The sequence below is a fragment of the Tiliqua scincoides genome, chromosome 2 (genome assembly GCF_035046505.1).
Source record: "Tiliqua scincoides isolate rTilSci1 chromosome 2, rTilSci1.hap2, whole genome shotgun sequence".
In the NCBI taxonomy this organism is placed as follows: domain Eukaryota; kingdom Metazoa; phylum Chordata; class Lepidosauria; order Squamata; family Scincidae; genus Tiliqua; species Tiliqua scincoides.
Genome location: NC_089822.1, coordinates 147549157 through 147575124, shown reverse-complemented (window position 1 = coordinate 147575124; position 25968 = coordinate 147549157). Strand labels below are relative to the sequence as shown.

The following is a 25968-nucleotide window of genomic DNA, read 5'->3' as shown; positions in this document are numbered from 1 at the left end:
GACATTCCAGCTGTTCTCTCTCGTATGTAAGGAGAGGGAGCAAGCATGAGTGTTTACACAACCTTTTGACCTCCCAAAGGTGGCTCACAAATTCAAAATTAAGCATAACAAAAATTGCAATTTATTAACCATGCTGGACTAGCTGGACCCTTCTGGTGTGATCTTCCTGTGTTCTTTAAAAGAAAGCTCTGTAGCCAGAATCGAACCTGCTTGACCTCTTAAGGGCTCTGCTGAAGCATCCAATTAAAATATATCAGGACCCTGGGCTATCAGGTTCCTTTGCTCCTATGCCTGTTCAGTGCAGTGTTCCCAGATAATATTCTGTCTTTCCTTTTTGTATGTATATTCAGTTATTGCTTATCATAAAAGGATTCTGTGTTTTTAAGTGAACAATTTTACTGATTTTTTTAAACAAATAAAATCAAACTTGGACACAAGTCTCAGTGTTCACATATGGAGAAATGATGTTGTTAACAATACTCTGTCTCAGAAGTTTCTGATTTAATAAGAAAGGCATACAGTATGTTGTTGTAGTTTAAGTGGTATTAACTCTTCCGCCTATTGTTTAGGTCATGCTGGCTGCATCTTATTGGTCACTCCTTGCACCTGCCATTGAACTGGCTGAGGAATCTGGGAAGTTTGGGGCCTTTGCATTCTTCCCTGTGATGGTTGGCTTCACTCTGGGAGCAGCATTTGTGTATTTTGCCGATCTCCTTCTCCCTTGGCTGGTGAGTAACCCTTTTAATAGCCTCTGTCAGGAATATCCATTTCTCACACCATCTGATGGCAATATATGGAGCTGCTGTATGCTAAGCCAGACCATTGGGCTGTTTTCTCAACACTGTTTATACAGGGAGCAGCTCTGCTGGGTCTTTCCCAGCCTCACCTGGAGTTGTCAGGAACTTGAACATGGAACCTTCTGCACATACTGTATCACTGACCCCTCATTATGCTGGAACTGTTCAAGTTTTGTACTAAGATGCGTATGATGTGGAGAGGTTCCTCTTTACCTCGCAACAGCATCTAAGTTTGGGGTGATGGTGATATCTCTGCAACTGAGGAGGACTCTAGGTTACGTTGATGGCTGATTTGGAAAGTTATACCTTGTCACCTATTATTGATACAGCCTGTGTAACCCTACACATCCACCCAGCTTTCATCAGTTTAGCATAGGTAGCATAGGTGTTTTAGTCAAGTGTGACCAGTCTTAAAATTCTTCTGTTGGTTTATTATTTAATGTATAGATTGCTTATGGCTTAGCAATACTCTTTTTAATGTTTGTTCGTTTATCTTCCTTCCTTCCTTCCTTCCTTCCTTCCTTCCTTCCTTCCTTCCTTTTTCACTAGTAAAGGAGAAGGAAAAAAAATTCTCCTGCTTGTTTAAAAGTCTTCCCCTCGCCAACAAACCTTGTGGAATAGAATTAACCACAAATAGTGTTGGGGCTTTTTTTTTTTTTTTGCATATCTGACAGAAATCTTGGAAAGACCCTGAGACCTTGTGTTTCTGTAGCAATTCCTGGTACCAAATGATCACATCTGTGTGCTGTGGTGGGTGAAGTGAAGCAAATTAAGAGGCATTGCCCTCTCTAAGTATTCACACTGAAGCAAAATATCATTGGTTTTTTTCTGCTGGAGATATAATAAAGTTGTATTTCTGAGGCTGTATTATTGTTTGAGTTAAAACACTGCTTGTTTTTTTTTTAATTTCTTGTTTTGTAGAACTGTCTCTTTTTCCTTTTTTTAAATCCAAGAGGAGATTTTAGTTGACTCAGGTGGGATTTTCTTCCTTTGAAATCTGTTGATTTGGTGTTTTGAACAATCTGTTTTGCCTTACTGCCTTAAATCTGAAGCAGAGAGTCAGTATAGGGTGGCCCTTGGTATCTGCAAGGAGTCTGTTCCCAGAACCCCCATGGATACCAAAATCTGCGGATGATTGAATCAGCTGATTTTGGACCCCTAAACCCTCCAAACCCATGGAGCCATGCTCTGGTTGCGTCTGGAGGACCTTCTGAGGGTAGAGTATACCACCCTGACCCTCAGAAGGCTTTCTGAGACCTCCGGAAGGCCGAAAATAGTGACATGTGATTTTTGGCCGAAAACTGCAAGTCACTTTTTTTGGCCTTCCAGAGGCCTTAGAAGGGCCTCTGGAGGCATTGGAAGCACAACTCCGATTGCCTCTCGAGGGTACAGGCTGGACCCATCTGTGGGCTCAGAACCTGTGGATGATCAAATCTGAGGATTCCAAATCTGCAGGTAATGCGGGCACCTGTACACAGTTCTAAGAACATAAGAAGAGCCCTCCTGGATCAGGCCAATCTAGTCCAGCTTCCTGTATCTCACAGTGGCCCACCAGATACCTTGGAGAGCACACAAGACAACAAGACACCTGAATCCTGTTGCCACTCCCTTGCACCTGACCTTCTAAGTTCTACTGTAATCTGTTCCATAGGAAGGCCTCCTGAATTTCCAGATCTTTGGCAGGCCAGTAGGAAGATTGAAACAGCTGATTTTAGGGGTACCTCCAAAAGAGCAGTAAACTACCAGTTGTTATTGCAATAACTTTAGCCTTTAGCTGTTCACATAGAATAAAACTATATAGCCCTGTAACAAAAATATAAAATTCTACTTTTTATAAGAATGACATTGAATTTGGGGAAATGTTCCATTGTGTTTGTGCCAGAGATGGAAAAATAGCTCCATTGTTGGCAAGGCAGTGGTCTTTGGTTCTTTATGTGCGCTTCAGCTTTTCTCATAGTAAGCTGAACCTGAAACATTTAAATAGTGATCTCATATTTCTGTCTTCTTGGTTCCACTTCTGTTTTGTTCTAAGAGTAGATCTGTTTGGGGGGGGGCATGCTAATATGTTATCTGTAGTGGGGGGGGACCTTCTCAACATAAGTTATCATATTGATCAATTGTATTTTGGTAGTACAGGTTGGGCATCCCTTATATGGAATTCTGAAATACAAATTATTCTGAGAAATGTAACTTTTGAGTACTGACTTAACACCACAAGTGTAAAATTCCACATCTGACCTCAAGTGATGGGTTGCACAAAATTATTAAAAATATTGTATAAAATTACCTTCAGGCTATGTGTATAAGTTGTATATGAAAATAAATGAATTTCCTGTTTCAACTTGGGTCCAATTCCCAAGATATTTCATTAGGTATACGCATGGATTCCAAAATACGTAAAAATCTGATATCCAAAACACATGGTGGCGAGGAGTGTAATCCAAAATGTGTCTTTCTGTGGCTGCAATCCTAACCACACTTTCCTGAGAGTAAGCCCCATTGAACAAAATAGGACTTACTTCTGAGTCGACCTGGTTAGGATTGTCCCCACTGTGTGTTCTTAAGCCTCCAATGTTACAGTAGTGACAATGGCACCATCTTGAATTTGAGATTTGAGTTTACATTATGTAGGGATTGCAATACTCTGTTTTAAAAAGCATTCATTCATTCCTCTAGAAGAGAACACTGTCCATCTAAATTTTGTTTTTCCATTTCCCCTGAAATTTTAAATTTATTCCTGGAATTTTTTTGAAAAGCTTGAAAAAAGGGAGCTTTTTCCACCCAGCTGTTCTAGACCTTTAGATTCTTAATGCCCACATGCCTTTAGAATTCCTTTAGATTCTTAATGCCCACATATAGAAGATAAAGCTTAACACAAATTTGGGGGTCAGTGAGCACTAGTTCTCGGGTGTCTTTTTCAGCTAGCAGTCACATGATGTAGTAGGTGAATAGAATACTATTACTCAATTAGCACTTTATTATAATTTAATGTTGGTGAACTATTGGAATGATAACTCAGAGAAAATTGATAGCAGCATCTCTCCTGGTTAATTCGTAGTGAAATCTTTCCTGGCATTGTAGGAAAAAGAAAATTGGGCTATTTAGGTGAACTATAAAGGTTACATCAGGTAAGATCCTCTCCAAATCTTCAGATAAAATGTTTTGCAATATTTTAAGTGAAGCTTGTAGAGCAGGCACCACACATCCTCTTGAGGCTTCTTAGCAGATGTTTGGATTATGTATAACTCTTGTTGCTCTGTAAGTGTTCAGAGCTAGTGAGTTGCCTTCATGTGAGAGAAATGGAGTTTGCTCTCGATCAATACTGTCTTGGTTAGTAATTCAGCACTGTGTAATTGTTCATGAACTCTGATAACAGTGACTGCATAAAGGCTGCAGATTAGCTCACCAAAAGGATGGGAACATTGAATGACTATTAATATGTCCTGGTTAGTGTCAATAAAGAGATAATGGTAACTGTTAAATTCCTAGGTTATGTTCCTAGGTTATGGAAAGAGCACTTGGTATTCCCAGTGGACTACACTAAGATTCTGAATGTTCTCTGGAACAGCACCTGTATTTCAGCATCCTTTATACTATGAAGAGAGAGTCTCTGCTTTGGTGATCCTGTTCCTGCTATGCCATTCGATGAGCAGTCTGATACTGTGTTTTCATGTGTATAATATAAGCCTCCAATTATATTTCATACTCTTTGCACAGCCTGGCGATGACACATTTTCTTTCCTCGCCAGCAGATTGTTGCATTTAGCAAGATAATGAGGCTTAATGTGCAACTCTCTCCTGCCTCGGAGCTTTGCTGCTAATCTTCCTTTCAGTTGCTTAAAAATACTCTATGGTTTGAACTCTCTCTGAAAAGCAGGGTAGTCTTTGCCAATATGTAGTAGAAACAATTTGATTCCACTGATGGCTGTCATTATCATATTCCTGTGAATTCTAGTTGTTCAAATCTGTCTTGCTGAAAAAGATGATACTGAGGTATATGGAAGCTCCCCATAGTGATTATGAAGAAGCATAGCACAAGAAGTAGCTAGAAATCTCCTGGTTTGGAACAAGGGATCCTAACTCTGAATTCCAAATGCTCAGTTTGTATTTGTCATTATAATTTCTTGACCTTTGAGGAAGTCTAAAAACTCACTTTGGTGATCTGATAAATATTGAGCCTTGAATGTTAACTTTTCATACCTGGTATTTTGTGTTTCTCCAGATATTTGGTTTTGGAAATTCACATACCAGAAAAGATATAGAATCATATGTTCTTCGTCTTAGCTCTTTCCATTTGAGATCTAATTTTTCTGTAGAAATGAGTGTGGATGTTCCTTATAAATCTAAGAAATGGCATTCATTCCATTCTTATGAAGGCTTTCTTCTGTTACTAATCCTACTGTGTCCGTTGTACCTTGCTATATTGTAACAGTGCAACTCAAACAGCATATCAGTACAACTTTCTACAGAGTGTTCATGAGTCTGAATAATTGGGGCAGTTCTGGAGGGAAGGGAACAGTTATCCTCAGAAACTCTGATCTTTGATGTACCTGTTACATCCCGCAAATTGTGGGCCAGTCTGACATGGAGAAAAAAAGTCTGCCTCAACCATTTTTCCTTAAAATTGTGTCTCAAGCCTTGATGATCAAAACAGAATTTGTTCCATATCAAACAGATTTTCACTACATCCATTTGGAACAACTCAGGGAAAGAAGGTTTGGGTCACTGTCCTCTCTTTGACTGCTTTAGAAATTAAGATAAGAAGAGCCCTGCTGGATCAGGCCAAAGGCCCATCTAGTTCAACTTCCTGCATCTCACAGTGGCTTACCAGATGCCTCTGGGAGTACACAAGACAACAAGATACCTGTATCTTGCTGCCACTTCGTGTTTCTGGCATTTAGAGAAAGGCTACCTCTAAAACCTGGAAGATGCATATGGTCATCATGACTTGTAACCTGTTTTCCTTGATAAATCTGTGCAATCCCCTTTTGAAAGCATCTAGGCCAGGGGCGCCCAAACCCCAGGCCTGGGCCACATGCGGCCCTCGAGGCCTCTCAATGCGGCCCTCAGGGAGCCCCCAGTCTCCAATGAGCCTCTGGCCCTCCAGAGATTTGTTGCAGCCCACACTGACCTGACACAACTGCTCTCAGCGTGAAGGCAACTGTTTGCCTTTTTTGCGTGAGCTGTGTGTTGAGGGCTTCCTCCACTGCTTGCTGTTCACATCTGTGATGCAGCAGCGGCAGCAAAGGAAAGGCCAGCCTTGCTTTGTGCAAGGTCTTTTATAGGCCTTGAACTAGTGCAAGACCTTCATTCATTCATATAAGTTCATCTTTAATATATTCATTTATGTAAACTTAAGTAAATTTATTCAAATTTTAAATGTAAATTAATTCATTCTTTCCCCGCCCCCCCCCCCGACACAGTGTCAGAGAGATGATGTGGCCCTCCTGCCAAAAACTTTGGACACCCCTGATCTAGGCTAATCATTTTGATTGTTTCTGCATCTTTTCTAGTTCCACTATATTCTTTTTAAAATGTGGCAAGCAGAACTGGACAGAATACTCCATATGTGTCCTTAGCTTCAGTTTTTACAATGGCATACTAACATTGACCATTTTATTCTAAGTTCCCTTTGTAATGATCCGGACTATGGAATTGGCTTTTTTTTCACCGTCATTGCACACTGGGTTGACACTTTCATTGAGCTGTCCACCACCACCCCAGAGTTTGTGAAATTGTGATTTCTTGCCCCAATTACTTACTTACATTGAAGCACATCTGCCATTGTGCCACATGTTCCTCTAGTTTGGAGAGATCCTTCTGGAGTTCTTCACAATCCTTTCTGGACTTCCCCAGCTGGAAAAGTTTATTGACATCTGCAGACTTAGCCACCTTGCTTCTTATTCCCAACTCCAGGTCAACAAGTTGAACAAGTATGAACAAGTTGATAATCACCAACACATATGTGTAAAGTCGACCAAAATCTTGCAGTTTCCCTGTGGGAGTATTTCAGGGCCAGAATTCAGTTGATACCATTCATCTATTGCAGTAGTTCTTACACATTTAGCTCTGGGACCCACTTTTTAGAATGAGAATTTGTCAGGACCCACCGGAAGTGATGTCATGACCAGAAGTGACATCATCAAGCAGGAAAATTTTTAACCATCCTAGGCTGTAATCCTACCCACACTTAACCAGGAGTAAGTCCCATTTACTATCATTGTTAAAAGAATATACAGAGAGGTTGTTAAAAGTACAGGTCTGTAATATTTCCCCAAATGCAGTCACATGCAAAGGTAGCATCATGTCTACTATATTAAAAATAAAATATTGAAATGAATGGGGACCCACCTGAAATTGGCTCATGACCCACCTAGTAGGTCCCAACCCACAGTTTGAGAAACACTGATCTATTGGGTTGTTGGTTGTCCTTTGATTTGAAACAAGCCAGCCTTTTCTGGAGTCCCAGCAGAATGTAGTATGGAGAGTATGTAGTATTGAATACTCATATCCAAAGGATAGCAATCCAAAGGCAACGTTCTAGAAAGTGTTAAAGGCACCCAGCCACATACCAAAAAGCTACAAGTCATCTTAGGAGGGAGTAAAATTCAACTTAGGGCAAATCTTCAGCAGGAGTTTTTATTAATTAATGGATCTGCAAAAAGGCCTGCTTTTCAGATATTTTGTTGATATGTTTGTGCACTCAATTCATTGCCTAACTTTTGTTTCCTTTCATGCCAATCCTTATTCTGTTGGAGGATGCTGATTAAAAAGTCTCTCTATTTTTTTTTTGTGTATTTATATTCCACACATTCAAGGAGCTAATTAGTTGAATAGTCTTGTTTTTCTGGAATGCAGATTTTTTTTATTGAGAAATGGCAGCTGAGAGATTTGACTGACTGAATGTGTTTCTGACCTTTTGGACTGATGAGATTGTCCAGAAATCTGCAGCTTGTGACTTGCGTGTCTGATTGTTTGATACAGTGTTGAGAGCAGACAGGCCATTCTTATGTGAGGCCTTCTTTTATTATTCTGTCTTTCTCTCTGTATACTGAAGCCACAATCTTTGCCAAGTGCTAACATCCTTATTGGGCATGTCATCACTTGGTAAACTGGCTATCTATATTGTCCTGCTAAAAAGGAGAATATTCACAAGCTTTTGGGCCTGGTCAGAAATTTGAGAATGGCAAGAGAATGGTAAAATTCTACTTGTTAGCACAATACAGGTGACTGGCAAATGTGCTCTATTATATTACCACGTTGTTGTTGTTCATATTTGTTCACTTGGGCCATATCAAAGGGACCCAGATTCCTTTTGCTGTGAAGACACTGAGGCTTTTACAGAGTAAATTCTGTGCTGCATATGGAATAAATGGAAAATGAATGAGAATAAAATGGTCTTCTCCTGCCCTGATAATTGCACATTCCTGTTTTATTCTGTCTAAAGCACTTGAAGTCTTCCTACATCAGTACAGTATTGAAGTTTCTCATGGCTATTGGAATATTTGTATGCTTTTAGCACATACAGGGAGAGCTGCCATCCTCTCTGTAGAGGAGAGTTGAAGCACTAAGGAAAGGCTTTGAGAGAGGTGCCCAAGGTCACTCAGACAATGGAGACACTTATTTAATTTTTGTTGCTATAGCAGCTCAAACATTTGATGTATTTCTCTTCTTGATCCTTTGTGGAACAGAGCAAGACTTTCATCTCAGAGAATCTTGTCCCCACAGCTCTGGTTTTGGAGAATGGCGTGTTTTGTTGCTTTTGATCCAAGGGTCTCCTTGGTTCTTCCTCCCCTTTCCCTGTTGTTTCACGTGAATATGACTGATGAAAGCCAGTATGGGCTAGTGATCAGACTCATTTCATACAGTGGACTGAATTGCATTCATGCAGCTTGCTGAGGGCCAGAAGTGATGTCATTAAGCAAATGATGGCTAGAATTAAGCACTTTCTTCTTACATAGGGAATGCATTACATCAGTGGTTCTCACACATTTAGCACCAGGACCCACTTTTGAGAATGAGAATCTTTCAGGACCCGCCGGAAGTGATGTCATGACTGAAAGTGACATCATCATACAGGAAAGTTTTTAACAATCCTAAGCTGCAATCCTACCCACACTTACCCAGGAGTAAGTTCCATTTACTATCATTGTTAAAAGAATATACATAGTAGCTTGTTAAAAGTACAGGTCTGTAACATTTCCCCTAATGTAGTTACATGCCATGGTAGCATCAAGTCTAATATATTAAAAATAAAATATTGGAATGAATGGGGGCCCACCTGAAATTGGTTTGCAACCCACCTAATGGATCCCGACCTACAGTTTGAGAAACACTGCATTACATAATTGCATATGACAGAAGAGAAAAAATGCAAATCTTGATCATGTTTCAAGATATGGGAGAGCCCAATTAGGAGAGTCCAGTTACCACCCTTTCAGTTGTGCCCTCTCTGCATTACTTTCCAGCTCAGGTACTCTGCGAAGTGACACCTTGACAGAAGTGGCACAGCTAAAAAGAGTGTCCTCCATAATAATTGGTCTCTCCCACAGCTTGGCAGCACCTCCCTCTCTCCCTGCTCATGGTCTGTGCCTTCCTCTGTAGTGTTCCTTGCCTTCTAAGGCCTCCTCCCAGCTCTTCCTCCCAGAGTCCCAGCCGAAATGGTGCTGCTGAAATGGTGGCACTAGGATTGTCCAATTATCATATGGACCAGATAAACAGCTTCTGTTGTCCGCAAAAGGCTTGTGGGCCTTATGTGACACACCTTAGCTAAGTGGTCCACATGGCTGACTCTCTTCACTGAGTACTATGGTAGAAGACCTGCAGTTCTGCTGAATTGAAAAGCAGTCAGAAATACAAAATCAAATGGCCAGAAAATTCCTGCTTATCTCTGTTTCTCTATTTCTGTTTCTACAACCTCAGTTCTTTTTTTTAGCATTTAAGCTCCTCCCCTCCTCTGTTGCTTCTTCCAGGAAGTAGTCAGGCTGTACTTGCTTCCTAAGTTGTGTAAAATCAGGTTCTTTGCTTGGAGTAGCAGAGGGCTAGCTCTGCTGTGCCATGATCATAACTTTTCAGAAATCCTTTTCCAGTGTTCACTGAACATGGGAAAAAAGTGTCTGAGGATCACACCTATTAGTGATACCTTTTTGCCAATTTGTTCCCTGGCTGCACTCTCATATTCATGGCTTGTTTGTAGAGGCAAGTGCTGAATTCAGGGATGTTTAAGGGGATGTAGACAGAGCATATATGTGCAGGGATGGTGTGGTTTGGCTCTTCTGGATGCTTTTAGGTCTGAAGGGGCCAATATCATTATGGTGATCCCTCTTTATTTCACACATTTCCTGTGTCTCTCCTTGTGTGCTATAGAGCCCAAGTTGCTGTTCTTATACTGTAGTGCTGAGGTATTCAGTCTGTGCATCCTGGCTCCCTAGGGAGTTGAGGCATCTCCAGGAGAGAGGTGGCCGTAGCTGCAGGACCTAGTAGTAGTAGAGTATCTGCGTTGCTCTGCTGCACCTGCCACCTCCCTACTTGCTCCTCCACAACAGTTGGGTGGGTGGGGCAGCGTGAGGCAGGGAGGGAGTGTGAAACATGGTGGGGGGAGGTGGGAGAGAAGGCTGGCTGGGCAGTGGCAGAGGTGCTGCATCTCATCAGCACAGGGCAAGCTCTTGGCAGGCAAGCAGCACTTTCCTCCACTTGGGAAGGAGGGAGCCCAGCCTCCTCTTTGGGGGTGGTGTCCAAATGCCCCAGTCTGCATGTTGGGTGTGTATGTGTGAGCAACCCCCATCTGCTCTGAGGGTGAGTTGTAATCTTATTCTGTGTGGCTGCAATCCTTTCCACACTTTCCTGGGAGTAAGCTCCATTGACTCAAATGGGACTTACTTCTGAGTAGACCTACATAGGCTTGGGGTCTGTCAGCTTAACCCAGGATCCTCACCTTTCTCTTTTTTCTCCCCCTTCAAAAAAGAGAAAAAAAGCCACTCTTGATGGCTTTGTCTCCAAAAATTGAATAAAAAATAAATACCCATTCCTTTTCAGCCACCCCCCTTTTTCCTCCTGCCTCCTGGGGGGGGGGGGTACTTCCCATGTTGTTGTTATTATTCTTGACAGCATTTATTAACTTTTCAACAAAAGTTCACAAAGCGGTTTACAGAGAAAATCAAACAAACAACAAATGGCTCCCTGTCCCAAAAGGGCTCACAATATAAAAGGACACAACACCAGCGGACAGCCACTAGAAAAGACACTGCTGGGGTGAGGCAGGCCAGTTACTCTCCCCTTACTAAATAAAAGAGCACTAAATAAAAGACCCACTTGAAAAAGTGCCTCTTACCAGTTAGCAGGGGTTAACTGTTGCTGGCTGCTAAATGTTGGCTGCTATTGTAAGACAAAAGGCACAATCCTAGCTAGGTCTACTCAGAAGTAAGTCCTATTCTGTTCAATGGGACTTACTCCCAGGAAAGTGAGGTTAAGATTGCAGCCAAACAGTCTCTGGGTCTCAGTTTGCATCAGTTTGCAATTAGCAGATACATACAAAACAACGTCTTCCCCTCCCCCAGCAAATTCATCACTTCCCCCCTCCCTTTTCAAAACCCTCCAGGTGTGCTGCTAACAAACTCAGGGCACAATCCTAACCAGGTCTACTCAGAAGTAAGTCCTATTTTGTTCAATGGGGCTTACTCTCAGGTAAGTGTGGTTAGGATTGCAGCCTCAGAGTGCTGGCAGCTGTTTTTTTGTTTCTAGTGCATAATTATAACACCTTTATCTGCATTTTGGGGGTAACTGAGGTGAGGTGTTGTAATGGGGAGCCGTGGCCAATCGCCACAAGGATCAGGGGAGCCGTGGGCTGGAAAGGTTCGAGAACCACTGCTGTAGTGGTTTGTTTTTTGGTGGTGTCCACAGGCTGAATTGATCTGGAAATTGTATCTAGTTCCTAGCATACAGATCTGAACTCTGATGCAGGTGTCTTCAAATTGTATTTTAATCAGTGGCATCACAGGGTTTGTATTACCTGGTGTAGGAGACCAGTGCATCACCCCCCACGATGAGCCTCCTCCCATTCAGTGTGTGGGGCAACACCCTGGCAGTGGACGTGGTGATGCTATAACTTTTGGTAGAATAGAGATACTTCATCACGGTTTGTTTCACTGCATTCTGCACGAAAGTATTCATCAAATGATATATAACATGGTGGTATTATTTGAAAATACCAAGATTTTAAAGATTTTGGCCTGTAGTAGTGTCACCCAATGAGGCCCGCACACCTGCACCCCCTACTGATTTTAATCTGCCTTGAGGTTGTCAGGAATGCTAGGGGTATGCCGGTTTGCCCCCACTAGCAGAGCAGAGTAGCAGCATGTAGGAGAGCATTTGAAGCAAGCAGTCCCAAGGAGAAAAAATACAGCTACACGTTACTTTTGACAAGTAGACTTGTACTGAATAAAGTTTCAGCAAAACAAAAGGCGTATCAGGAACATGGCTAAAGAAAATAATAACAACGGCATGATATCACACACCAGCAACAACTCCAGCAGCACCTCTCCCAGCCACCAGCCACGAACGATCCACCCTGACAACCAGACTTTCTTTGTGAGTCTGGAAAATGTGGTAGCTGCTTTACCCATGCGTTTGTTTAGCTCGGTATCCAGAGAAAGAGTGTCGGAGATTGTTGAGCTAAGGTACACAAGGTACACAAAATCATGGACAACCTCCAGCTCATGCGCAGCTCATTGCGCAGATTGCAATGCAAGGAGGTGAGTCCACATCTGAACCTTGTCCTGTGTTTTCTTCAGGCTGATTGTCAGTCTAAAGTCTTGGCAGGCCTTGCTAAAACAGTTCATGAGCTGCTGGAGATCTTTGGCAGAGTGGGCAGTGACAGCTGCATCATCTGGCAAAGAGGAAGTCAGACATTTCAGCTGGACTTTGCTCTCAGTCTGGAGAGGTTGAAGAGCTTTCCATCTGATCTGGTCCAGAGATAGATGCCTTCTGTTGCAGTTCCAAAGGCCTGTTCAGCAGGACAGCGAAGAAAATCCCAAACAAGGTCAGTGCGAGAACACAGTCCTGCTTCACACCGCTTCAATCCCTTACCATTCACACCTTAGCATTCACACCTGCTTCAATCCCTTACCATTACTCAAGTAAAGCCGTACCAATTGATTTCATAAATGTTGTAAAAGAAATAAACAAGGATCGTTGCTCCCTCCTTAACACTGGTCCAACAAGAAGCTGACGGAACATACCATGATCCAGGTCTACAGAGCTTACGTTTTAAGTACACTTCTGTACTGCAGCGAGTTATGGACTCTTCGCTCACAACAGGAGAAGAAGCTGAACGCTTTCCACATGCACTGCCTCCGACGCATCCTCAATATCACCTGGCAGGACAAAGTTCCAAACAACACAGTCCTGGAACGAGCTGGAATCCCCAGTGTGTATATACTGCTGAAACAGACGCCTGTGTTGGCTTGGTCATGTTGTGAGAATGGGTGATGGTCGGATCCCAAAGGATCTCGTCTATGGAGAACTTACGCAGGGAAGACGCCCTACGGGTAGACCACAGCTGCGCTACAAGGATATCTGCAAGAGGGATCTGAAAGCCTTAGGAATGAACCTCAACAGATGGGAAACCTTGGCCTCTGAGCGTTCTGCTTGGAGGCAGGCTGTGCAGCATGGCCTTTCCCAGTTTGAAGAGACACTTTGCCAACAGACTGAGGCAAAGAGCCAAAGAAGGAAGGCCCATAGCCAGGGAGATAGACCAGGGACACACTATACTTGCTCCCAGTGTGGAAGGGATTGTCACTCCTGAATCAGCCTTCTCAGCCACACTAGATGCTGTGCCAGAACCACCATTCAGAGCGCGATACCATAGTCTTTCGAGACTGAAGGTTGCCAGCAAACAGTAAGGGATTGCAGATCAGCCCTGGTGGTCATAAATTTTGGAGAAAGGCAGGGCATTAAGATTTTAGCCTGCCCCAGTATCTTATGTATCTGTTTATTAGAAAAGCTTGTAAAATGCTTTTGTAGGGTTGGATAGCATTGAATGATGGCAACAGCAACTCCAACCAACATGCAAGGTTTTCTATTTATTTTACCCGTACTAAATCAGAGTAGCAGAATGAAAGCTATACCCAGATTGGAGAAAACTTGCAAGATACGTACAGAGCGCTTGTGTTTGTATGTAAGCTTCTCCATACTCCTGGCTTGCACTTCTTTAGCTTCAAACATGCTATGCTTTCTTTTCTAAAGGACATTAAAAGGGGGTGGAGGAGGGAGGAAAGCTTCCTGAAACATGTCCCCATAATGTCATCACCATGAATGGGAGGTGGCATTTCCATTCCCTGAAGGCTGATTGCAGAGGGTGATTATAGACCACTCCATTCTGTGTCTTCCTCATGGAACTGATAACTGTATTTTAAGTGTCCACTTCAATTGTGGAGATTTCAGGTGTGTAGTAAGGAGAGGAAGGAAGTGTGGTGGGAGGGAAGAAAAAATGAACTGAAGGGATTCAATTTACATGTTTGTTTGTGTGAGTCAGATCTCAGACTGTCTGTCCTCTTTCTCCTTTCGAACAGTAATAAAGCATCAGTTTAATGGAGTTATTCAGTTCCCTCCTGGCATTCTGAATGGTCTAACTCAGTGGTATTCAAACTTTTCTGGCCAGTGGCTCCCTTGACCCCTGTGGCTGTTGGCCATGACTCCCCATCATGTTCCTGAGGGCTGGAAGTGACATCATTAAACAGGAAGTGGCCAGAAATATTAACTATATTAAATATAATATATTATATCTATTATAATATAATAACTATTAAATATATATTAACTATATTAATATTATATTAATCATATCATTAATTAAATGCAGATCTTAAAAATATATTATTAATGCACAGCAATATACATGCTTTATAAATTATCAGCTGCTGATTACTGTTGGAGACAGGATGCTGGAGTAGGAAGTATTCCCTTCAAATAGCAAGATTCATAACTTTAAAAATACAGACTCTCCTCTTCAGTCAAACAACAAGATTAATAAATCACTTTAAAAACAGTACCCTTTTTCTGCTCCTGGTCAAGTAAAGTGTGTGTTTCTCTCTCTCCCCCCCCCCTTTGCCAACTGCATGGAAACAACTTTAAGGGGAGGGGGAGGAAAGGGGTATGTGGAAGAGGGAGGTGTTGAAAAGAGAGATTTCACTTTGATGAGAAGCGATTCCAGGCTGGAAACTCGGAAACAACCAGACAAGGATCAAGGAGGGTTAAGACTGCAAGCCGCGGGGCGGCAGCAGCCACTCTCGCAGCTGAGCAACTCTTGTTTCTTCTGCTTTAAAAAAAAAAAGCGCAGACGAAGGCAGGCAGAAGACCGGCTAGTGTTCTGCCCAGGGGTGTGACTGTATTGCTGCGAGAGGACATCCCGCGCCTCCCCTTTGAGTTCCTGGCGCCGCCCTAAAGAGCCACGCCTCACAGTTTGAATGACACTGGTCAAACTGAACAAATCTTTCCAGGGTGGTCTTAACTTTGTGATGGAGAACCCTAGCACTAGTATTTGCCTTCTGGTTTTGTGGTTCACACCCATGGAAGAGTATAGCAAATGTCACCATAGCCAGTTAACTCTGGCTTGGAGTGAGAAGGCCCTGAAGCTCGAAGGTGATTGCTGTTTCTTCTGAATTTGAAAATCCAGCTTTACTGATCAGTTGGAACAAATTTGATTTATGCAAAGTTTTCCTTGCAAACAAAGTTTTGATTTGTGTTTCAGTTCCCAGTTTCTGTTCTTTTGATGCTGGATTTCTGCATATTATATCGCAGCATCTTGTTTTTGACAAGCCTCTTGCCAGCATGTCTGTGGAGGCAGCTTGTTGAGTAACATACTCTGCAGTGGAATGGTCTGGGTTGATCTTGCAAAACCCAAAGATGAGCATAAGCAAAATAATGGAGATGGCCTTTGGATGTTTTTGTACCTTGAAGCACAAAGACATCCTCTCTCTCACTCATTCTGTCAGCGACACATACAATGGAAGCAGGAAAATTACACCCTTTGTATTCTGCAGCTCAGAATGTGTACTTCATGTTGCTTCACAGCTAGGCTATGTCTGAAAAAGAATACATGTTTCTAAAACAGGAGTAGGAACTTCTTTTTCCCCCTAATATATGCTAGACTGTTTTATTTATTCATTGATAAAATACAAGTGTGTGCACTTTTCAACACAGAATACTAACTAGGGTGGCAGTTATAACCACTTTAGAAGGATTTAGCAGTCACACTTCTAATTAATTGTTGACAGCACAAAATTACACAAGCAAGTTTACCCAATACAACACAAGATCCCAAGGATGTGCTTTCAAGCTAGATACACACCACTGGTGACCACCATGTTAAATGCATCTGGCCATCCGTGTACTGTGGCCTACCAGAAATCTGCTAAGCCTCCTGTTTTTGCTGCCTCTTGAGGACAGTACAAACAGAGTTGTAGGTGGCATTTGTGAGTTTCAATATCCAGGGAACTGCATTTGGCTTGGTATGGCTCAAGCTTTGTAGTCTTACTATGAACACTGATTGCACTTTTTTTTTTCTTTTAAAGGGCAACCCGTTCCTGCCAAACAAATATGAAGGAAGATGGTGACATTAGATAGGAAACTGGGTACTGCTAATCCAAGCCCATTTTGTTCACTTTATCTTTAATATTACATTGCAGTTTCTCCGTCTATAAAGTAAAGATATTTATCTCCATACTAAAGCAGTTTAAAAAGACTGGAACAAAAGGGAGCGCTATTGGAAGCCCTTTTAGGTGCTGGTTTTATTTTTTCCTCTCATTTTTCCTGCTTACAAAAAAGGGTTTACTCTTTCATGAACTCCCTTGCTTTCCCTCAGCATGCTTCTTCCCCCTTTAAAACCTTACAGCATGGTGTTTGAAAATGAAAGCATACAAAGAATTGTACCTTGGATTATAAACAAACAGGTCAGCATGTGCCAGATACAATACATATTTTTGTTGTTGTTGGATTTTGGTTTTAGTGTGGTGGTTTTAGTGTGGTATTACTTGCCCCAAGCCCTCCGGATAGGGGTGAAGTAGAAACTCAAACACTAAATTGGAGCCAAAAGATCTAATATCACAGCTGCATCTCTGTTTCAATAGGAGTCTGTGTGTGTTCTGTTGGTTAGATATATGCTTGATTTGTATAGCTTCATCCAAATATTCAGTACTCCTTCTTACTGTAAGTTTTCATAGTGGTCCACTCTGTGAAAGTGTTAGGGTAGTGCAGTGTTGAACAGGTAGGGACAAATTCGTGTCTGGAGCAAATGTTGTATATAGGATTAGGTAGACACCTACAAGATTCTCAACTCACTTGAACCAAAGAGCTGCAGTACTGTTTCTGGCCATTATAAGGATGGGATGTGACTTATGGTGATCTTTACCATGCGTATCCTTTGGTGGTGCAAGAAGTATGGTCCCAATCTTATCTCACTTTCCAGCACCAATGCAGCTGTGCCAACTGGGTGCACACTGCATCCTGCAGTGGGAGGGGGCAGTCATGGAGGCCTCCTCAGGGCAATGAAACATTTGTAAGACTGCATTGGCGCTGGAAAGTTGGATAGGATTGGGTCCTATAACACCTCTGTTTTGAAACTTCTGCCACATTGTAGGGCTGGTGCTGCTGTTCTGTTTGTATTTTGTACTCTTGTTTTCTGTCCGCATGTATATTGTGGATTCCAGATCCATCTGTGCCTTTTAATTATAAATATACAAATTTGGATGTCATCTTTCTATAACTTTTTTTTTTGAAAGGTTCAGAGGAGTTTCTTTCTCAAATAAATTGCCTAATTACTTCTACCTACAGCAGCTATTTTCAACCACTGTGCAGTGGCACACTGGTGTACTGTGAATGGTCTGCAGGTGTGCTGCGGGAGTTTGGGGGAGGGTCATTTATTAGTAGGACCATTGGGGGATATGAGCCCCCCACCAACAGCATGGTGTGCCTTGTCAGTTGTCAAAAAATGATGGTGTGCCTTGACGATTTTAGTACCTTGTCAGTGTGCCCTGAGATGAAAAAGGTTGAAAATTACTGGCCTACAGTATGACTTGACATTTTAATGTCACATTTCACCCCTTTAAGTATCAAAAGAAACCATATGACTCTTGACCTTAGACTACTGTGAGAAAAAATGTACCTTGGAGTATTTGGAATCCTAGAATTATGCAACACTCATCTCTTTGAAAATGACTTTTTACTACTGTGTTAGTCTAACATCATTTGCCAATTCATCTCCCAAAGTTAGTCTCCCAAAGTTTACAGAACTGTCCGATCAACCAACAGTAGTAGTTTCCTAGGGTTGCACAGAAACCAACTTTACTGCAGTTAATGAACCAATTTATTCCCAATTCATCAAAGGTATTTGGCATGACTAATATTGAGGTTTTCAAATTTATGTTCCAAAGAGCTCTGGAATTTTTCAGATCTTTTTAGGAGTTTTCTGTGAGAATAATAATAATGGTAGACTGAATTATGCTTTGCCCTTCATTATTGCTTTTTTTTTTCTAGCAGTGTGCTACTGCAGTGACAAATGGACTGTGTTGCATGTCACGCTCTCAGTTTGAATAAGGTGATGAAGGCCCAAATCCTAACCAACTTCCCAGCACTGGCATAGCTGTTCCAATGGGATGTGTGCTGAATCCTGCAGTTGGGTGGCAGTCAGGGAGGGCTCTTCAAAGTAAGGGAATGTTTGTTCTCTTACTTGAAGCTGCATTGCTCTTATGTCAATACTGGAAAGTGGGTTAGGATTGTGCCCGAAGAAGGTTAGCATGCCACTATTTTGTGGTAAACCTGTGAACTGAGTGTCTGCGATGTAGAACATTCCTCAAGAGTCCTCTGATCCACAGATTCCCATGCCATATACCGTGGGAAAGAGGTTCCTTGGTAGTGAAGTTGACTTGGAGAGGTCTCCCTCAAAGCAGGAAATCTGAAATGCATGGTTCTAATAAAACAGTGTGCATTTCTCTAATACACTTTTGATGCATCTTTCTAACATTAACAACAATGATAGGAACTTGACACTGTCAAAATCTCTGCGGTCCCTGAAGTTATTGTATTTGGTGTCTGTCAATCCTTCTAAGTTCTATTCAGAGATATGGTAAAATGCTTGCACGTTGTCCCACTCGCTAGAAAAATTGTTTTCAGGATGCAGCAGATAAAAGTGCACGCTTCAATGTTGCAGTGCTCATGGGAGCTGTGTGTGTTATGCCTATGCTCCTGAACTGTGAAGCTTTTACAATTGCTAAATGGTACCTAATTTATCATGGAGCCTGGCTGCTAATGAAGTGGTGAGTTTGGAGGGCTATTGTCTGGAGCAGGCAACCTTAAGCATTCAAAGAGCTATTTGGACCCGTTTTCCGGAGAAAAGAAAATCTCGGGAGCCACAAAACCCTTTTGACATCTAAAATGAAGATAACACAGCATATATAGTTTTTTTTAACCTTTATGATCTGCTGCAAGCTCCCCTTCCTGTGCTAACCAGACAATATACTTATTGTCAAGATAGATATATCTTGACTGAGGGCCCAATCCTATCTAACTTTTCAGCACTGATGCAGCCCAGACTTAAGGAAACAAATGTTCCCATACCTTGAGAAGGCTTCTGTGACTGACTCCCCACTACAAGATGCAGTGCATGCCCCATTAGAATGGCTGCACCAACACTGGAAAACTGGATAGGATTGGGCCCTGAGATGGCACTCTGAGGCACACACAGGGTGACCAGATGTCATAACAATAAAAGAGGACAAATCACCCCAAAATGTAGGATATTGAAGAAAAATGTAGGACCACAAAATAAAAGCTAAAAACACTCATCTATATTGATTATATATTGATCAATATATAGATTATATATTCATTATATATTGTATTATTGATCTCATGTGCCTAATTTAAAATTACTTATTATTGAATTTAAAACTGTATTACATATAATTTATTAATTGCAAGAGGGGATGCGTTGCCTGCTCACAGGGAAAAGCAGGACATTTAAGTTCTTTTCCAGGACATGGGGCTAAAAAATAGGACATGTCCTGGAAAAAGAGGACCTCTGGTCACCCTGGGCACACACTGGGACGGTGCATGCTAAGACGGCACCCTTGAATTTAGGACTCTTCATTTTCCCCAGGTCAACCCCCATCTTTCTTGCTCCTGAAAGAGCACCCCTTTCTAAGGCTCCCACAGCCCCATCTCTGCCCTCCTGCTCCCCATGGCACCCCAGAAAAGCAAGGTAAAGGTGGAGTTACACAGGCAGCCCTTCCACAGCCTCCCTCTTCCCCACCCACTCACCCTTGCAAAGTGAACACTCCCCCCCAACTGCTCTGCCTCACCTATTGCCCTACAAGACAAAAGTGAGGTCATCCCCATTGCCTCACTGTGCCAAGCCCCACCCCACAGCTGTGTGCACAGGAGATGCCCACAAGGGGACTGCAGGCGCCTTCTGCCCTCTCCTGGGAGCTGCCCCTGCCTCCCCCCACCCAGGCAGCCCTACCTGGGCTCCCCCTCCTGCCTCTGCGTCCCCCACCGACCCCCCACTGGAAGCCCACCTGCCTGGCGCCCCCACCCCTTGCCAGCCACACTCAGGGTGGCAGGAAGCCAGGAGGGGAGCCTGGCTGCAGTCAACCATACTCACCATATACACGACGTAGAGGGCGCACAGCGCATTACGGGAGCAGGCAAAGCCCCAGCACACCATCTTCCCAGGCAGGAGTGGCCAAGCCCCCCTTTCCCTCCCCCGTAGCACAAAACAATCTCCCGCTCCCCCCAAGGGGAAAGTAGCAGCAGCCCGTCCTGCACAAAATAATCTCCCCCTCTGCCCAAGGGGAAAGCAGCAGCTGCCCATCCTGCCCCTTTAAATCCCAGCCTGCAGGAGCCAGAGCAGCAGCCGCCTGTCCTGCCCCTTTAAATCCCAGCCTGCAGGAGCCAGAGCAGATGACTGAAAGAGCCCCATGCGGCTCTAAAAACACAGGTTGCCGATCCCAGCTCTGGAGAAAAGTGAACCTCAAGGATACACAGATTGGTTATCCCTCTTCAAAATATTCCACATCAGGAAAGTTTGCATTTCTATGTGCATTTAAAAAAAATGTACATCTCATTAGAGAGAATCTTTGACTACCCAGTCCAACTTCCCAGTTTAGTGTTGGTACCTTCTGTCAGAAACCTTAGGCTCTTGTGTCCCACACTCTAAGATTTTATCATTGTTGTTGCTTTTTTTTAGCTGGATGATAGAATTATATGGCTCATCAACATTCAAATCCTGAAGCACAATAATGTGTCTCACTCCATCCTACTTTCCTTGCATTCAGGAGGAACCCTGCAGTTTCTGTAAGAAGCCTCGACTTTCTTTCAGTTTTCCTTTGGGACTGCGGTTGAGATAAAGTGTCATATTTCCTCACCAGATGAGGCAAGTAGGCATTAGAAGAGATTACTTCCCGCTCCTCATAACCTTCACACTGCAGCTTATGCCTATCAGGCTTGTAAAATTAAATCACTGCCATGGTGCATATGTTTCAAAAGTGACAGAGTCTGAAATATTAGAGCAACAAATTTCTCCTTCACTTACCAAATAGTGATTGAGTAGGAGCACTACAGATAAAATAGCAAGGGGAAAGAGATCTTTGGATCCAAGATTGTTCATTACTGAGTTCTGGACAGTTAATTTGTTTCCAGGCCCAGTTCAAAGTGTGGGTTTTGACCTTTTTAAACCCTTAAATAACATGGGACCAGGATATTTGAAATCTCCTCTTTCCCTATATTAACTTGCCCACTCTTGGAAATAATCAAACTCTGCTCAGAGTGTTCTTGCAGGTGACAACTGGAGACCTGGGTAGTTGGGGGCAAAGACCTACCAAGAGAAGTATGTGTTTGGCACCATCACTTGTCAGCTAAGTCAGCAATAAAAGCTGTTTTGTTGGGCATTTTTTCTTGATGGATGCTGTTGGTTTGCTTCCTTGGTTTAATTCTGATTTATGTTTGGCAGTAGTGCTGGATTTATGCATCTATATTTTTGTATTTTTTATGTTTTTAAGTAAGCTGTCTTGAATACTGAAAGTGGAAATTTTATAAAGTAATAGAAGCAATACGACAGGTCCATTCCTTTCAGGGCTGGAAAAAAATTATTTTATTCTCTAACAATCAAAATGAATGGAAAAATATGGTTATACCCTACTGCAGGGGAACAGTTGGCACAAAGAACCTGTATTAAATTTTGGAGTATTTAAGCATAAACATTTCAAGCATATGTTCTTTCATCATGGATATTTGCTTAAATGCATTTGGCTATATTCCTAAAACAAGAAATACTCAATAAATGCTAATCCAGGTATGACTTTCTTTTGCTTTAAGTTACATTCTCATATACGAATACAAATGTTAATGTGTGGCACATCTTAAAATAACTGAATGCTTAATATAACATGAAGCATTAATATTGGTTGAAATATCCACAATTATCTAAATTTAACTTATATTCAATTCTTACTTTTTATTGTTCTATATGTTTTAAGTCTCATAAAAAACAAATATCCTCTTTTATTCTTGCAAGACTGCTCCTGTAAAACAGCAAAACTTAACCAGTGCTCTTATTCACGAGGTGCTACAGAACAATTTCAGAAAGATGGAGTTAACACATTATAATATTTAAACCGATTTCTGTATAACAGTTAAAGATAACCAAATGAGTCGTCATATCAAAATGAATTGCTATTTTATTTCAGGGCCCAATCCTATCCAACTTTCCAGTGCCATTGTAGCCACAATGCAAGCCCACGGTTAGCAAAAAAAGTTCCCTTAGAGTTCCCTTAGCTCAGTGGTATTCAAACTGAGGTGTTGCGACGCCCCAGCCTGAGGGTCCCGGTCCCTTTCCCCTTAAGGGGTGGGGGCAGCCAGGAGGCAGGGAGGAGGCAGCGGCGCGATCCTCGGAGTACAGGAGTTGCCCAAGCCCTCTGCAGCCCCCCGGGGGTGCGGGGAGCCCTGCGCGACCTTTGGCAGAGCTCCCCGGTTTGGGGAAGGTGTCAGCGGAGCAATTGCGCCCCGCTCCGCTAAACCGGAAGTGGTGCGCGATAGCTCCACGTTCCCTTTTGACTGGGCTGCAGGGACTGGGGTGCACCCTCCAGTCCCTGCAGCAGCCGTCCCTGGCTGCAGGGAGCCGGGCGCGAGCACCTGCAGGGCTCCCTGGGTCAGGGAAAGTGAGAGAGGGGCGATCACCTCTGCCCCGCCTCCCTGCAAAGACTTACTACGGGATTCAAACTCCCTGTGAGTTTGAAAACCGCAGCCTTAGCTTGAGGCAGCCTCTGTGACTGCCCCACCACCGCAGGTTGCAGTGGACCTCTCATTGGCATGGCTTCATCAGTGATAGAATGTTGGATAGGTTTTGGCCCTCAGTATGTGGGGCATTTGCAGATTTCATCCACTGTGAGACAAAGGAAGCTCTAGTGAAGTATTAAAAGGAAGTTCCTGGGACTGGAAATATCAGAATCTGTTAAAAGAGCAACAACTTAAAGTTGCTTTGTTTCTTTTATATATTCTAAAAACTCACCTTTGGGTGCACATCTCAAGATATCCATCAAACCTTTTTGATGCATTTTTAGGAGTGACATGATGTAGTATGAAAAGGTATAATTTTTCTTAACCCCTTTGCCATTGTAGCCCATTCTCTAATTGCACATTGTGGAAGAGGGGTTGCCTGCATAATGAATCCCATAAGTCCATTCCAATTTTCTTCTAAACAGCTCCAAAGTTGTACCTTCCTAGCGCTGAAAAAAATTTCTCTATGACATCACAGTGTGTCTAATTTTAACTTTCCACACTGAATTTTGTTGTCTATACACTGAATTACTTAATTTCTGCTATTATTTGACTGTGCAAATATTTCTCAACCTTCTCTTTTTAGATTAATATTCTGCACTGCATTCTTGAAATGTTGCTGTATAATTTTAAGGAAAGGGGTGGGTTGGACGTAGAATTGAAAAGTACATACTCTAGTTACCTTTTAAAATAATCTTCCTTGTATATAAGGTCTCTCTCTCTCTCTCTCTCTCTCTCTCTCTCTCTCTCTCTCTCTCTCTCTCTCTTAGTTACTTGCACACCTGTTTGGTTTGTAGATCCTACCATCAACACGAACTGTCACTGTGCTTGGGATCAGTGTTGCCTATTAACAAGAGTGCTCTGTCCCTCCCGCCTACCTGTGCACAAGGAACTCTGGAACTGGTAGTTCCTGAGGGTACATGTTGCATAGAGAAGCACAAGTCTCTCTCTTGGACCACAATCCTTTAACTGCTTCAAGTTTAACTGCAGCAGAAGCACAGCAGTTCCTTGAAGGGTCTGGGCTGGCAACTCTCGGTTCAGAATGTACCTTGTTCTGCTTCTGTTTGGTTCCAGCAAATCTCACAAGATCTGGACAACAAGTGCATAAACATAGAGGCAGAAGTTTCTATAAATATCCTCAAGCATAATTTACTATGTAGCCTTTCTTTCATCAGCTGGTAATGGAGTTGCAGGTTGACATTGGGGTGCCTCTGGACCCTAGTAAAGCAGATCCTTTCTTCCATCATCCCCAATTGTGTTAATGAGCTTATAAGATTTCAGTGCTAGATTTCCTGATTTTACGCCCCCTTCCCCATTTCTATCTCCAGTGCTTCCAAAGCTGACCCTTTTGTTTTATTTTCTTAGGGCCAAACTAGAGAGACACTTAAGTGCATTGGTTGCAATAGACGGCTTTTTAAATTTAACTAAACTGAAAAAAGCGTGTGTGGATCATGATCCAGATCAAAACTGTGGTGGGAGCTAAGTAAAGCCTCCCATACCTTCATGCTAACCCCCCCCCCATGTGCAAAAACAAACAAACAAAAATCCCCAGCAACTATTTCCCCTTGGGCCATGTTACACATTTAGGCCCATGTCTACTGTAATTGGAAAAGGCTTCGGGAGACCTTGTTTCCATGCTTGCATTTAGAGCAATTTTAACAACTCTTCAACACTTGGTTTGATCCTGTGTTCAAAGCCAAACAGTGGGCTCTAATTAATCTGTGTGCCTTAGATACGTAAACCTATCATTAGAGTGATGGGGAGAGAAGTGCGCGTGATTGCAAGCAGAAGGGTGTAGAATGTGTCAAGAATGGGGAAATTGCTTTGATGAGGCACAGTGGAAGTATAGATAAATATATATCTGTATAAGCTAGCTTGGTGACAGCTTGCTATCAAAGGAAACTCTGAATTGCACAAAGGAGGAAGGGAGGCTTCATTGACATGCTGCCAGTTTGGGTAATGTATCACGAAGAGGCGGCATTCAGGCATAATGCAGATCGTATTGTTAGCTCTTTGAGAGCAGCGACTGGCTTTGTATTTGAATCTTGTATGGCAAAAGGCAAATGTACAGAGGAGTACAGGAGAGCATTAGAATGAAGTGCTGGCTGTTCATGTAATACTATGGGGGTTGAACAAGCCGTGGGAGCAACAATACATGCATTGATTAAAATAAAGGGGATTTGGTATGGTGTAGTGGCTAGAGTGTCGGACTAGGAACAAAGAGGGTCAGATTCACATCCTCATTCATCTGTGCCTCTCACAGGCTGGCCTTGGGCCAACCTAACCTAACTCAGAGGGTAGTTGTGTAGATAAACCATGGTAAGGGAGAGGATCGGGGATGCTGCCTGAGCACTGTGGCAGGAGATCTAAAAATTTGTTTTTGTTCTCTGCAAATACAAAATATATTTTTAAACTTCACCTTATTTTCTCACCTGTTTTTCATCTTTCTTTATTAAGTTGTTATCCTAAAAAAAAATAGATCTCTTGTCTTTTAATATACTTTATTAAATCTGTCATCATCTGTCAAGTGCTGTTGTTTTAGAAGTAGCTGTATAGAGCTGATTCCAAAACTACTGTTTATTTACTTGAGTACTAAGGTTATGATGGAAGATAAGTTCTAACCATTCTCAAGGTAGTTTACAGTTAATTTTGTTTTGCTGTCTATATGCTTGTTTCAAACCTACGCTGATTCCATCAAGATATAGTTTAACCCTGAAACAGATACACATCTAACTGTTCTCAATCTACACAGGCTTAAATGTAGCTTCAGATGCAGTGTAGCTTGAGCAGCACACAGAAACTGTGCCCCTGTTGTTACCCCATGTTATCTCTCCCTGATTTTGAA

At 42.5% G+C, this 25968-nt stretch overlaps 1 protein-coding gene across 1 annotated transcript in view; it reads left to right on the top strand.

The window, feature by feature from the left end:
• Window positions 1-25968, top strand: part of LOC136638827 (zinc transporter ZIP11-like) — a 178240-nt gene that overhangs the window by 45108 nt on the left and 107164 nt on the right. Inside the window, exon 4 of the mRNA XM_066612854.1 lies at window positions 570-728. Within this exon, the coding sequence (XP_066468951.1) occupies window positions 570-728 (159 nt within the window). The remainder of the gene's footprint in view (window positions 1-569; window positions 729-25968) is intronic.